This window comes from Anomaloglossus baeobatrachus, chromosome 1, assembly GCF_048569485.1.
Source record: "Anomaloglossus baeobatrachus isolate aAnoBae1 chromosome 1, aAnoBae1.hap1, whole genome shotgun sequence".
Classification (NCBI taxonomy): Eukaryota; Metazoa; Chordata; class Amphibia; order Anura; family Aromobatidae; genus Anomaloglossus; species Anomaloglossus baeobatrachus.
Window position 1 is genome coordinate 735246717 of NC_134353.1, and position 14612 is coordinate 735261328.

The following is a 14612-nucleotide window of genomic DNA, read 5'->3' on the forward strand; positions in this document are numbered from 1 at the left end:
TGTGCAGAGAGCAGGGAGCCGCGCTTAGCGCTGGCTCTTTGCTCTCCTGCAGCACACATCGGGTTAATTAACCCGATGTGTGCTGCAGCTACATGTCACAGTTCAGAGAGCAGGGAGCCGCGCTTAGCGCTGGCTCCTTGCTCTCCTGCAGCACACATCGGGTTAATTAACCCGATGTGTGCTGCAGCTACATGTCACAGTGCAGAGAGCAGGGAGCCGCGCGCACTGCTTAGCGCTGGCTCCTTGCTCTCCTTGCTACAGCACACATCGGGTTAATTACCCGATGCGTACTGCAGCCACATGTCACAGTGCAGGAGCCGGCGCTGGCAGCAAGAGCGGAGGCTGGTAACCAGCGTAAACATCGGGTAACCAGGGAAAGGTCTTCCCTTGGTTACCCGATGTTTACGCTGGTTACAGCTTACCGCAGCTGCCAGTGCCGGCTCCTGATCGCTTCATTTCGTCGCTCTCTCGCTGTCACACACAGCGATGTGTGTGTCACAGCGGGAGAGTGACGACCAAAAAATGAAGCTGGACATTCAGCAACGACCGGCGACCTCACAGCAGGGGCCAGGTCGTTGCTGGATGTCACACACAGCGACAGCGACGGGACGTCGCTGCAACGTCACAGAAAATGGTGACGTAGCAGCGACGTCGTTGTCGTCGTCGTTATGTGTGACACCAGCTTTACTCTACTGGTGTAGTAAAGACCATTACAAAATAATGGAAGAAGAATATTTTTATTTGCATGTGTGATTAGGTGCAATGTACACTATTTATCTGATTTTTGTTCCCTAAAATTTGGCAGAAAGTGGGGGTTGCTTGTTGTAGTCTGAGTGTACTTGGCTCATGGTGGGAGGAGGTAGCGGCTGTGGTGGAGGAGCAAGTCACAGGAGCAAGGAGCAGGGTCGACACTGCAGGAAGCCGACAGCTGAGGTGAACACATGTGTCCACTATTAAAGAAAATGAAAATTCACTGCTCCCCATGCCCATAATCCCTCCACCTCTCGGCGCTGAATTTGGCGCTAAGACGTGAGCAGGATTATGGGTGTGGAGAGCAGAGAATATTCCTTTTGGATTAGCTGGCAGCTGATGTCAGCGTGTGATTGAGGGCGCATGGCAGTGATGTCATGTGCTGCCCATCGCTTACAGGCCAAAGTCAGTTGCCAGTATCAGAAGAGGACGCTGTGCACAGGGGGAGCTGAGGGTAGTGAGCACTCATTTACTTTTTGTGTGTGTTAAAAAAAGTGGCATAACAGGAGGCGTATATACCAGGATGGGCCCGTGATAGAGGACATATATACCAGGATGGGGAACATATATACCATCATGGGGATCAAACATACCAGGATGGGGGACATACTGTATAGTATATACCAGGTTGCAGGACATTACCCCCATAACAGTTTCAGCAGCAGATTTACCTCATTTGTTTATTGAAATGTTTTAAAAATATTTTCCTCCTCTAAAACCTAGGTGTGTCTTATAGTCCAAAAAATACTGTACTCCTTTGCCTATTAGAAAAGCATTTTTGTGTTCTCTGAAGCAGCTGCTCTCTGGTCCAATGCTGTTATGTTAAACCAATATGTCAATATGTCAAGGAAGAAAAGTAATCACCAGATCACAGTAAATACATACAACAAGCAAAAATATTGAGGTAAGCATGCAAAATTAGGTTAGTGGTAACAAAAAAGGGGTTGGATAAAACTCATCTAGTATGATGGCAATAAAACTGAGCAAGCCATAGAAGCAATAGAGAAGGAATGGAGAGGATTTGTACACCCATTTGACACATGGAGTGATAACACCTAATTGTCAATTAATTTATACATTTATCAGATGGAAAAGTTATTTAAAAAAAAAAAAAAGCTTATTTTCATGGGTAATCATAGAAATTGTAATTTCCTAAAACAGAAATGTCAGGTGTGGTGGTAGGTCATCTTCAAGGAGTAATACTCGATTTTAATTACTGTATTTTTCAGATTATAAAACGCACTTTTCCTCCAAATAATTTGATAGGATTATGAGGGGTGCATCTTATATTCTGGATGTAGCTTACTGGGGGTGGTGGAGATGGGTCACAAGAGGCAGGGGAGATTCTGCGTGCCGCAGACACTGTGCTACAGGCTCACTGCGGGCCACGGGCGCTGTGCTATGGGCTTCAAATAATGGCACACAGAGTCAGCACGTGCACAGATAGAGCTCTCGGCTCAAGATCTCATCTGCACACGTGCCGCCTCTGGCCCATTGATCTCCCTGCAGCGGACTTAAGGGAAATGGCATTTGGAGGTGGCGCGTGTGCATATGAGATTTCGGCTTGTCATTAACCCAAGAGCTGCATCTGCGCATGCGCTGGCTCCGGGCACCATTTGTTTGAAGCTCGCTCCTACTGCCTCACAGCTTCCGCAGTGAGCATCTGTGACACCTGCTGCACCACCAGCAGCATCGCCCTACTCCACTAGTGCCCCTGCCTCTTGTGACCCCATTCCACCACTGCTGCTGCCCCACCTCCTGTAAGACAGCACAGGATAATAAGACGAACCCCATATTTTTTTCCCTTTTTTTCCTCTAAAATTGGGATGCGTCTTATAATGTGATGCATCGTATAAAACTAAAAGTACTCAGTACAGTTTTGAGTGAATGATTAAAAATCTTAGAATATCACATTGTCCATATGTCTGCTCTTCAATCTTAAGCTATGAAAGAATATATGTCCTGGAGGGTTATCATTGTGAATCTGGTAAGTTAAAACCTCCAATATCAGATGGACATAAAGAATAGTGGAAAAAAAAGTTCACCTTTTCCATAGTGCACAACATACCTCAACATGAATTGATGGATCATGGAACTTCCTGCCACTGATACGAAGAACGTTACGATGTCTCCTACTTTCACTGGACTTGGTGGATATCGGATCTGAATATTATTATCCAGTGGGAGCACTGACATTCTCATGGTGTCTTGAGTGGGATATACAATTACGCTGCCAAATCTTTCCATTGCACTTGAAACTTTTTGGTCAGTGTCTTTGTTGGGTTGAATCCTATTTGACCATTTTGTTTCCTCTGAAGAACATTCTTCATCTTCATTGGTGGTATATACAATGGAGTGCAGTTCAACTGGAATTCCTTGCGAGGGAACTGAGAAAACCTGACCATCTGTGGGAAGAGAAGTACTCAACCAACTAGGCAGGAGCTCCAGCTCTGCTACACATAACCCCAGCTGTCCTTTCAGTCTGCAACTTGCCGAAAGTTCACGGTTTTCTAGGACCGCAACCATTCTGACACATGGTAAGATCTCTGATGGATGATAGTCCTGCCAGTCCTTGCCTGTGATATAAAATAAAGCCTGCACCTTGGGTTTGTCAGAATATATCGTGCTCTCTATTATGTGGGATTTTAACTGCCAGTTAAATGTGAATCTGTTGGTTGAACTGAAAGTACTTGAGGTAATAATCACATTTTTTGGCACAGTTTGTTCTGCTGAGTAGGGTCCATAGGTGGCATTTATTGCCGGTGGCACCTTGGCTTTATAAATGAAAAGCGGTTCAGTTCGGGACTGCAAGCTTGAGTTCTTCATGAGGTCTTGATTGGCTTCTTTAAGGAAGAAAGAGACTTCAGAATTACAAACATGATAGCTCACAGGTAGATAAACCGGGACAGATGAGAACCTCTGTATAGTGTCCATTGTCACCCGACTTTCTGTCACTGCATAGAAGAAAAAAGAGAGTATCAAGGTTAGCAAAATTCCATGGGGAAAGTTGAGTTTTTTTGTCAGTTAATAATAGACTGATGTTCCTACAATGCAGTATGAAGTTAAAAAGACAACTTTAATGGGAATCTGTCAGCAGGTTTTTGCTATGTAGTCTAACAGCACCATAAGGGAAGAACAGAAACACCGATTCCAGTGATGTATCTGGGTGCAGCAGTTATGACAATCACAGTTTACTGCATCTGTCTATTACCTGACCACACCACAGTTTTCTCTGTACATTGTATAGTGACGGTGAGCTGCTAATTAGGGCTGGGGATGGGGATGAACTCCACTGCTAATGTCAAGGTGTCATGTAGCCATAGTCTTCTGCTGATAAAATGCTGATTGTATTAAATAGCACAGCCAGGTAAGTGACACAGCGCTGTAATAATGGACTCTGCTCCTACATTATACTGCTCTCAGTTTATATTGCAAAAGTCTGCTCAAAGAGTCTCTTTAAAGAGCTTTTCAAACATATTAAATTTATATAAACAGTTATTCAAAACGGTTAAAAAATAAAAGAAATAATAATTCTTAATAATTCTGCATAACTTGCATTCCCACACTTACTAAGTCCCCACTGGTCTCTACGCACTGGTCCCATCTAAGCATAGAAACAGGCACTTCCAATTTGTTAAAGAGGTAGTCCACTACACACCATAATGGCCACACATCGATGTAAAGCTCATAAAGAAGGCTTTTCTCAAATACCTTGATCAGCCAATTCTGCCTCTGAGCACACTATTGTGGTCCACTCATCCCCATCACGTGATCCCCGGGCTCCATGACCTCGGAGATCCGGTGATGTCACATCAACTTCCAGTTGACCCAACATCACCGAAGCCGGCCTCAGTCTCCCTGAGTGACTGGGCTGTGGGCGGAGTTTTACCAGCATGGCTCCTGCTTGCAACGCTCTGCAGCGATGGAGAGAGTGCGCGAGATGCTGCGCTGTGACGAGCGGTAAAAGCCCTTTTATTCCCTGGACAATGTTTTAAAAGGAGTTGTATGAGACCAAAAATATTGTTTAAAGGGAATCTATCTATCACCATGTTTTTGTTACTCCATCTTAAAGCAGCATAATATAAAGCGTAGACCCTGATTCCAGTGTTGTATTGCTTACCTTACTGGGCTACTTGCTGCAGTTATGATTAAAAACTATTTTATCTGCTGCATATTTCCAGATTCTCTGCAAGCTGAGCTATGTATAACCCCACCCATACCACTAATTTGCAGCTTTCTGTATACACTGTGCTAGGGCGTAACAATTGTAGTCGTGACCACGCACGGGAGTAGAGGGGGCCTGTTGACCCTAAAGCATACTTTAGCTGGATGTGCATCTGAGGACATATCTACCATGAAAGGGCACAAGATGGGGTATTAGTACTGAGTAGGGGACATTACTACATTATGAAGGAGGATGGTGGGAGAAATAAGGTCTTTATAGAATTTTGAACATACATCTGACCAACACGCATGTTCAAATTTTGCACCAGGGCACATTGGACTCTATTTGCGCCACTCCACTGTGTATAGTCAGAAAGCTGCCAATTCGTGGTAGGGTGCAGGGTTACAAACAGTCTTCTAGAGATAATCTCCTGCGGATAAAACAGTGATTTTATAATGCCTACACTTAGCAGATCAGTAAAGGCCGCTTTACAAGCGTCGATTTATCGTGCGTTAGCATGTGCAATTGCACCCGCCCCCATCGTTTGTGCGTTCAGGGCAATTTGTTGACCGTGTTGCACAAAGTCGTTTACCCCGTCACACGTACTTACCTCCCGAACGACCTCGCTGTGGGCGGCGAACATCCTCTTCCTGAAGGGGGAGGGACGTTCGGCGTCACAGCGACATCACACAGCAGCCGCCCAATAGAAGCGGAGGGGCGGAAATGAGCGGGACGTAACATCCCGCCCACTTCCTTCCGCATTGCCGGCGGGACGCAGGTAGGCTGTGTTCGTCGTTCCCGAGGTGTCACACGGAGTGACGTGTTCTGCCTCGGGAACAATGAACAACCGGCGCGCAGAAGGACGATCGATTTTTTGAAAATTAGTGACATGTCAACGAGCAACGATAAGGTGAGTATTTTTGCTCGATCACAGTCACTCGCAACTGTCACACGCTACGATATGTCAAACGATGCCGGATGTGCGTCACTAACAACGTGACCCTGACGACATATCATAAGATATATCGTAGCGTGTAACGGGGCCTTTAGTGACACATCGTTGTATCCAGGATCTCTGCCCCTATATTATGTTGCTGTCAGACCAGGTAGCAAAAACCTGCTGACAGATTCCTTTTAATGATGTGATTTACTAACAGCAGCACCACTATTGTGCATAGACTGACATAGCACGGCAGCCCCATTCTATTGATATTATTAACACAAGCCCTATAATTAATTATGCAGCTGTTTCTGGACAAAAAGATAATAACAACCATTTTTTAATCTCAGCTTTTTTTCTTAAAGCGCTGTTTGTAATACTGAGCAGAAACAAGAGAGGAGAGAGGCGAATGCCCCTCCCCCGATGCATACGGTTTAGAGTTCGGAGTAGCATCCAACCTTAAAAATGATCCACAGATTCAGTTTAATCTCGTAATGTATTTTCTGCACTATTCCTTTTAATGCGTCTCATTTTACATATTATCACTAAGCGCTCTGTAATGAAAGAGATGTAAACGTAGAACGATATCACGGCTTTAAAACTGTTTTAAAATATGGATCCCGTCGTTTCATCCGTTTCCCATTTCCACACTTCTCTAAGCTCAGTATTAGTGAATACTTCGGGTACATAGATGTCACCCAGCATCAAACTCTGAGGATCCCGCGCAAAGTATATTTACCCAATGCAATCAGCCATATATCTTGTACATGAAATTAAATGCTGTTTTATTGACTCAATTCATTGTGATCTATAATGTGTGAAGATAGCTCTGTATTTCTATCTCTCCAATGAACATAATTTATATGATCTATGATATATAAAAGCAATTGCATTGGATATTACGCTACAAGTCAGTACAGCATGATTAAATCACTTTTATTGGGCATTGTTAACTGCCACACCAGAGGCGACAATAGCAGAGCGGAGGGTTAATCATTATTATTTGCTGTCTTGCAGAGATACTTGTGATAATATTTTCATTTTCTAAGTACAAAAATCTATCTGTCCTTTCAACCAAATTTCTTTTCAAGCACCACTTCAGCATTTCTTTTTATTTCACCGCTGGAGTGGAGCTTTAAATCTAAGTCCCCTGCCCCATGTCTTATACACACCTGCCACCAGCTCCATCTTTTCCAGTGTCGCTCCATTCAGTCTCCAGCAGTTTGTCACCTGCCGGCAGCTCCACTGTTTCGTAGAGCATGTCGGAGGTCACAACTCAATACAAGTCTATGAGAGTCTTGTTGTGACTCTCATAGACTTGCTTTGAGAACTTATGACTAGAGATGAGAGAATCTTAGGAGGGCACATGCGAACCTTAGATAAGGTTCGGTTTGTGACTCTGACTTGATCCGAACCTCAATAGAAGTCTGTAATTAGGCAGTTTGTGACTCCGCCCACATGCAGACAGCCATAAGCAGAACACTTCTGGAGGAGGGTGGGTGGGGTTTTCAATTTTTTTTATGTGTGTGTGCACTCTGCCTCTGATCACATTGATTTTTACCTCTAGTGCGAGCCGTTCAAACACTACACACGGCTCGCACAGGGCTGAGCATCACTCATACCAAAGAACAGCGCTGCTCGCTTGAGTGTTTTGCACTCGTAACTCACTCGAACTTCAAACCCAAACTTTGTTTATTTGGTAGTCGGTTTCCAATCCCAAATTCCGAACCTCAGGTTTGCTCATCTTTACTTGTGACGTAACATCTGACTTTCAGCTAGTCAGAAGTTATGGGCATAAGGCGGCACCTCCGGGACCGGAGTAGGGCAGAAAAAGAATGAAGCCATTAAGTCTAATAAAGAGGGAAGGGGGACTTACATTTACAGCACCACTCTAGCGCTGTGTATTTTACAGCAACAGCATCATCAATGACATTTCTGAAATCTCATGCACACGCTGGGGTTTTTTCATGCTTGTTTTGAGCACTATTGCGTTTTTACCAAGACACAGATTGCAAATTCTTTCAGCATTTTTGCGACGCTTTTCAACTATTCAAATGAATGGGTGAAAAACATATGTAATAATGCAAGAAATCCTGCATATTTTACACAGAATTTTTCCTACCACTTTTTTTTGATGCAGAAAAAAAACTGCAAAGACACATGTGAACATACCCTGCAAAGACACATGTGAACATACCCTACATCAGTTTTGTTATCTGAACACCCACTTTTTTAAATGAGGATCTATTAGTGAACACAGTGCCTTTGGACAGGTTGTATTCTTTGTAGCAGCTCTCCCCTCTGGTTAATACAATTTTCCCAAAAGAAGACCTACCCAGAAATTAAGCCTAGCAGGAATTTTCTTGCTTTTTGGAGTATGCTTAAAATATTAGTCCTAATTCAAAAATAAGCCCTAATTGTGGTTGATTTTTGCATACCATACTAATAGTGTTTTAGAATAGGGCTTGGGCAGCCTTTTCAGGATATGTAACATATTGGTGTATGTTGCGCCGTTGTGTTGCTGTAATCCACAGACAATTTATAGTCGATCACCGGCTAGTTAAATGTATGTAAATGCAACATTAATATCCACCCTTTCCCGCATGAGGGGGTGGATATTCCCGCAGGAGATTAAAAGAACATCCTTTTCTCCTGCATATATTAGTAGCCTAAAGACAAATTTGTTCAATGCCCTGGGAGCTTTTCGAATACTCTACTGAGAAATGCAGCCCTCCGTGGAGCCTACAGACAACAATACTCAAGCAATGATCGAGTCCAGTGTTACATCACTACTGTAGATTAAACACATATTGCTGAGCTTTGCGCATTAGTGCTACCTCCTGGATACAATATATGTTATTGATGTATATTGCAAATAAATCATTTATGCCTAATGATGTTATCAAAAAGTTGTATCATTACTGTTTGTACTTGCACATACCTTAACCATGTAAAAAAATTACATATATTTTTATGACGTATATTACCTATTAGGTAACAATTTTTATTCATTTTTTCTTAGTATTATTCTTCACTGTTCTACCTCTATTATTTGTCTTGGAAACATAAGAATTTGGTTATAACTGGATGTTACCTTTCCTCTTATCAAAGTAATTTATCCTTTTCACACCTATGCTGACACTGTTAACCCCTTAACGACCTTGGACGTACTGAGTACGTCATGGTCACATGGTGCTAAACGACCCATGACGTACTCAGTACGTCCTGGCGAAATCGCGGTCCCGGAGCCCCGGGGAGTGAAATTTGTTTACCTAAACGGTGGATTCGGGAAGGAGGGGACCTCTGCCTGACCTCAGGAGGGGTGGTGCCTCCTCCCCGAACCTACAGAGGCTGTGATTGGCTGACGAACGCCGCTCAGCCAATTACAGTCACTGTAATGTGTCAGCCATTGAAAATGGCTAACACATTGCAATCCAGCCATAATCAGTGCTGCTGTAGCACTGATGACTGGCTGGAGCTGGGTGAACTTTGTTTCACCCGCCCCCAGCTCTGATTGGAGAGACCGGCCTTGTGACCGATCTCTCCCAATCACTGTGGATCTTGTGCCGTCACCGCTACCCTCAGCTTCACTCCGTCCGTGAAAGCTGATGAGAGCGGTCGCTGCAGGTGCCCATCGGTAAGTTATAGCACCCCCCCCCCCCCCCCCCCCGATCCCCCGCCGCTCCCCGCCGAGATCCCCCGCCGCTCCCCGCCGAGATCCCCCGCCGCTCCCCGCCGAGATCCCCCGCCGCTCCCCGCCGAGATCCCCCGCCGCTCCCCGCCGAGATCCCCCGCCGCTCCCCGCCGAGATCCCCCGCCGCTCCCCGCCGAGATCCCCCGCCGCTCCCCGCCGAGATCCCCCGCCGCTCCCCGCCGAGATCCCCCGCCGCTCCCCGCCGAGATCCCCCGCCGCTCCCCGCCGAGATCCCCCGCCGCTCCCCGCCGAGATCCCCCGCCGCTCCCCGCCGAGATCCCCCGCCGCTCCCCGCCGAGATCCCCCGCCGCTCCCCGCCGAGATCCCCCGCCGCTCCCCGCCGAGATCCCCCGCCGAGATCCACCGCCGCTCCCCGCCGAGATCCACCGCCGCTCCCCGCCCAGATCCACCGCCGCTCCCCCGCCCAGATCCACCGCCGCTCCCCGCCGAGATCCCCCGCCGCTCCCCGCCGAGATCCCCCGCCGCTCCCCGCCGAGATCCCCCGCCGCTCCCCGCCCAGATCCCCCGCCGCTCCCCGCCCAGATCCACCGCCGCTCCCCGCCCAGATCCACCGCCGCTCCCCGCCCAGATCCACCGCCGCTCCCCGCCGAGATCCACCGCCGCTCCCCCGCCCAGATCCACCGCCGCTCCCCGCCCAGATCCACCGCCGCTCCCCGCCCAGATCCCCCGCCGCTCCCCGCCCAGATCCCCCGCCGCTCCCCGCCGAGATCCCCCGCCGCTCCCCGCCGAGATCCCCCGCCGCTCCCCGCCGAGATCCCCCGCCGCTCCCCGCCGAGATCCACCGCCGCTCCCCGCCGAGATCCACCGCCGCTCCCCGCCGAGATCCACCGCTGCTGTCCCTGCCCGCCACGCCGCTGTTCCCGCCGCTGTCCCTGCCCGCCGATCCACCTCTGCTGCCCGCCACGCCGCTGTCCCTGGTCGCCACCGTCCCCTTTCAGTCGCCGCTGCACCCGATCGGCCGCCGCCTCCATCGGCTGCCACTGCACCTAATCGGCTCCCCCCCTCCATGTGCTGCCTCCCCCCCTCCATGTGCTGCCTCCCCCCCTCCATGTGCTGCCTCCCCCCCTCCATGTGCTGCCTCCCCCCCTCCATGTGCTGCCTCCCCTCCCCCCCCTCCATGTGCTGCCTCCCCCCCTCCATGTGCTGCCTCCCCTCCTCCATGTGCTGCCTCCCCTCCTCCATGTGCTGCCTCCCCTCCCCCCCTCCATGTGCTGCCTCCCCTCCCCCCCTCCATGTGCTGCCTCCCCTCCCCCCCTCCATGTGCTGCCTCCCCCCCTCCATGTGCTGCCTCCCCCCCTCCATGTGCTGCCTCCCCTCCCCCCCTCCATGTGCTGCCTCCCCTCCCCCCTCCATGTGCTGCCTCCCCCCCTCCCCTCCCCCCCTCCCCTCCCCCCCCTCCCCTCCCCCCCTCCATGTGCTGCCTCCCCCCCTCCATGTGCTGCCTCCCCCCCTCCATGTGCTGCCTCCCCTCCCCCCCTCCATGTGCTGCCTCCCCTCCCCCCCTCCATGTGCTGCCTCCCCCCCTCCATGTGCTGCCTCCCCCCCTCCATGTGCTGCCTTCCCCCCCTCCATGTGCTGCCTTCCCCCCCTCCATGTGCTGCCTTCCCCCCCTCCATGTGCTGCCTTCCCCCCCCCTCCATGTGCTGCCTTCCCTCCCCTCCATGTGCTGCCTGCCCCCCCCCCATGTGCTGCCTCCCCCCTCCCTCCATGTGCTGCCTCCCCTCCATGTGCTGCCTCCCCCCCCCATGTGCTGCCTCCCCCCCCATGTGCTGCCTCCCCCCCCATGTGCTGCCTCCCCCCCCATGTGCTGCCTCCCCCCCCCATGTGCTGCCTCCCCCCCATGTGCTGCCTCCCCCCCCCATGTGCTGCCTCCCCCCTCCCTCCATGTGCTGCCTCCCCCCCATGTGCTGCCTCCCCCCTCCCTCCATGTGCTGCCTCCCCCCCATGTGCTGCCTCCCCCCCCATGTGCTGCCTCCCCCCCCCATGTGCTGCCTCCCCCCTCCCTCCATGTGCTGCCTCCCCCCTCCCTCCATGTGCTGCCTCCCCCCCATGTGCTGCCTCCCCCCCCATGTGCTGCCTCCCCCCCCATGTGCTGCCTCCCCCCCATGTGCTGCCTCCCCCCCATGTGCTGCCTCCCCCCCCATGTGCTGCCTCCCCCCCCATGTGCTGCCTCCCCCCCCATGTGCTGCCTCCCCCCTCCCTCCATGTGCTGCCTCCCCCCCTCCCATCAGACTCTGCCCCCCTCCCTGATCTGCTGCCTGCTCTCTCCCATCCTTTTCACCCTCCTTCATCTGCTGCCTCTTCTGTCTGCTGTGATTCTGCTGCCTAGATCCATCCTGTAAGGTAGGTATCCCCATCTCACCCCCCCCATCCTCTGCCGCTCCTCCATCCGCTGCGCCATTTCCCATCATCCATCCGCTGCGCCCTTTCCCATCCTCTGCCGCTCCTCCACCCGCTGCGCACTTTCCCATCTTCCATCCGCTGCGCCCTTTCTCATCTGCCGCCCCGCCCTCTCGCATCGCATTATCCAGCGCAGTTGCTCACTTCCAGACTGCAGTGGATGATGCGATACGAGACTCGTGCATTGCTCTCACGTTTGGCACTGGTCTTAGTGGCAGGCGCTCTTTTTTTTTTTTTTTTTTTACTGATGTCTGTATTTTTTATTTCGCCAAACTAATTTTTTTTGTATGGGGGGGTCTAGTTTCCAAAATGGGATCACATGTGGGGGAGCTCCATTGTTTAGGCACTTCAGGGGGGTCTCCAAATGAAACATGGCGTCTGCTAATAATTCCAATCAATTTTACTGTGAAATGGCGCTCCTTCTCTTCTGAGCCCCGCCGTACGCCCAAACAATTGATTTCCACCACATATGAGGTATCGTCGTACTCAGGAGAAATTGCACAATACATTTTATGGTGCATTTTTTCCTGATACCCTTGTGGAAAAAAAAGCTACCTGTTTGAAAAAACAATTTTGTGGTAAAAAAAAGAATAAAATATTTTCACGGCTGAACATTACAAACGTTTGTGAAGCCTCCAGGGGTTCAAAGTGCTCACTAAACAGCTAGATAAATTCCATGAGGGGTCTAGTTTCCAAAATGGGGTCAATTGTGGGGGAGCTCCATTGTTTAGGCACTTCAGGGGGGTCTCCAAATGAAACATGGCGTCCGCTAATAATTCCAACCAATTTTGCTGTGAAATGGCGCTCCTTGCCTTCCGAGTCCTGCCGTGCGCCCAAACATTTGATTTCCACCACATATGGGGTATCTGCGTACTCAGGAGAAAATGCACCATAAATTTTATGGTGCATTTTTTCCTGATACCCTTGTGATAAAAAAAGCTACCTGGTTGAACCAACAGTTTTGTGGTAAAAAAATTTTTTTTTCTTTTCACGGCTCAACGTTATAAACTTCTGTGAAGCCCCCAGGGGTTCAAAGTGCACATCAAACATCTAGAAAAAATATTTGAGGGCTCTAGTTTCCAAAATGGGGTCATTTGTGGGGGAGCTCCATTGTTTAGGCACCTCAGGGGGTCTTCAAACCCGACATGGCGTCCGCTAATGAGTGCAGCTAATTTTGCACTCAAAAATTCAAATTGCGCTCCTTGCCTTCCGAGTCCTGCCGTGCGCCCAAACATTTGATTTCCACCACATATGGAGTATCTGCGTACTCAGGAGAAAATGCACGATACATTTTATGATGCATTTTTCCTGATACCCTTGTGAAAATACTAATTTTTATGGCTAAAGTAACATTTTTGTGTTAAAAAAGTAAAATTTTCATTTTTTCGTCTACATTGCTTTGGTTGCTGTGAAGCTCCTAAAGGGTTAATAAACTTCTTGGATGTGGTTTTGAGCAGAGTGAGGGGTGCAGATTTTAGAATTGGGTCACTTTTGGGTATTTTCTGTCGCCTAGGTTTCTCAAATCACTCCAAATGTGATGTGGTACCTAAACAATTTTTTTTTGTAAATTTTGTTGGAAAAATGAGAAATTGGTGATGAACTTTGAACCCTTCTAACTTCCTAACGGAAATTTTTTTTTTTTCAAAAATTGCGCTGGTGTAAAGTAGACATGTGGGAAATGTTATTTAGTAACTTTTTTGTGTGACATTTCTCTCAGATTTATGGGCATAAAATTTCAAATTTTGAAAATTGCAAAATTTTCAAAATTTTCGCTAAATTTCCGAAATTTTCACAAATAAACGCAAAACATATCGGCCTAAATTTACCACTGACATGAAGTACAATATGTCACGAAAAAACAATGTCAGAATCGCCAGGATCCGTTGAAGTGTTCCAGAGTTATAACCTGTCAAAGTGACACTGGTCAAAATTGCAAAAAATGGCCGGGTCTTTAAGGTGAAAACAGGCTGGGGGCTGAAGGGGTTAATACTGATTCAGCACACATTATATGTTTGCCGGCCAAGTGATGATTCAGGCATTTGTTCCGGCGGCAGCCATGATGGTTATCTCCCCCATACATAAGCAATTGCTCAGGTGATTGTCCCTGTGTTCTCTAGGAGAAACACAACGGCCTATCTCAGGGAGAACAAAGTGAATAGCAGTCCGAAATCAGACATGTTCCATCAACATCTACAAAGATGATCAGTTGGATGGGAGAAAAAAAAAAAGTAGTCCAAAATGAGACATGTCTGATCAACATCTCCTATGATGATCAGTTGGCTGGAAGAACAAAACAAATGGTAGTCCGAAATCAGACATTTCCGATCAACATCTCCTATGATGATCAGTTGGCCTGGAGAACAATACGAATGTCAGTCGGAAATCAGACATGTCCGATCATTATCTCCCATAATGATCACGAGTGAAGAAAACGAAAAGCAGTCCGAAATCAGACATGTATGATTATCATCTCCCATGATGATCAGTTGGCCGATGCCGTCATGCACTTTAGTGTGTCGGCCAAACCCGTCAGTAAGCTTCAATCAAAGGTTTATTCCATGGTTGTTGTATTATACTGTAGGAACTGTTCAACAAATTATAGATAGAATTGTCATAGTAAGGTAGATAAAAGCTAGACTTCG

The 14612-nt window shown here is 48.6% G+C and overlaps 1 protein-coding gene across 2 annotated transcripts in view; it reads right to left on the reverse strand.

Moving 5' to 3' along the window:
• Positions 1 to 14612, reverse strand: part of TMEM132B (transmembrane protein 132B) — an 853124-nt gene that overhangs the window by 615265 nt on the left and 223247 nt on the right. For both annotated transcript variants that reach the window (XM_075322424.1, XM_075322431.1), the window contains exon 2: positions 2819 to 3704. In XM_075322424.1, the coding sequence (XP_075178539.1) occupies positions 2819 to 3704 (886 nt within the window). The remainder of the gene's footprint in view (positions 1 to 2818; positions 3705 to 14612) is intronic.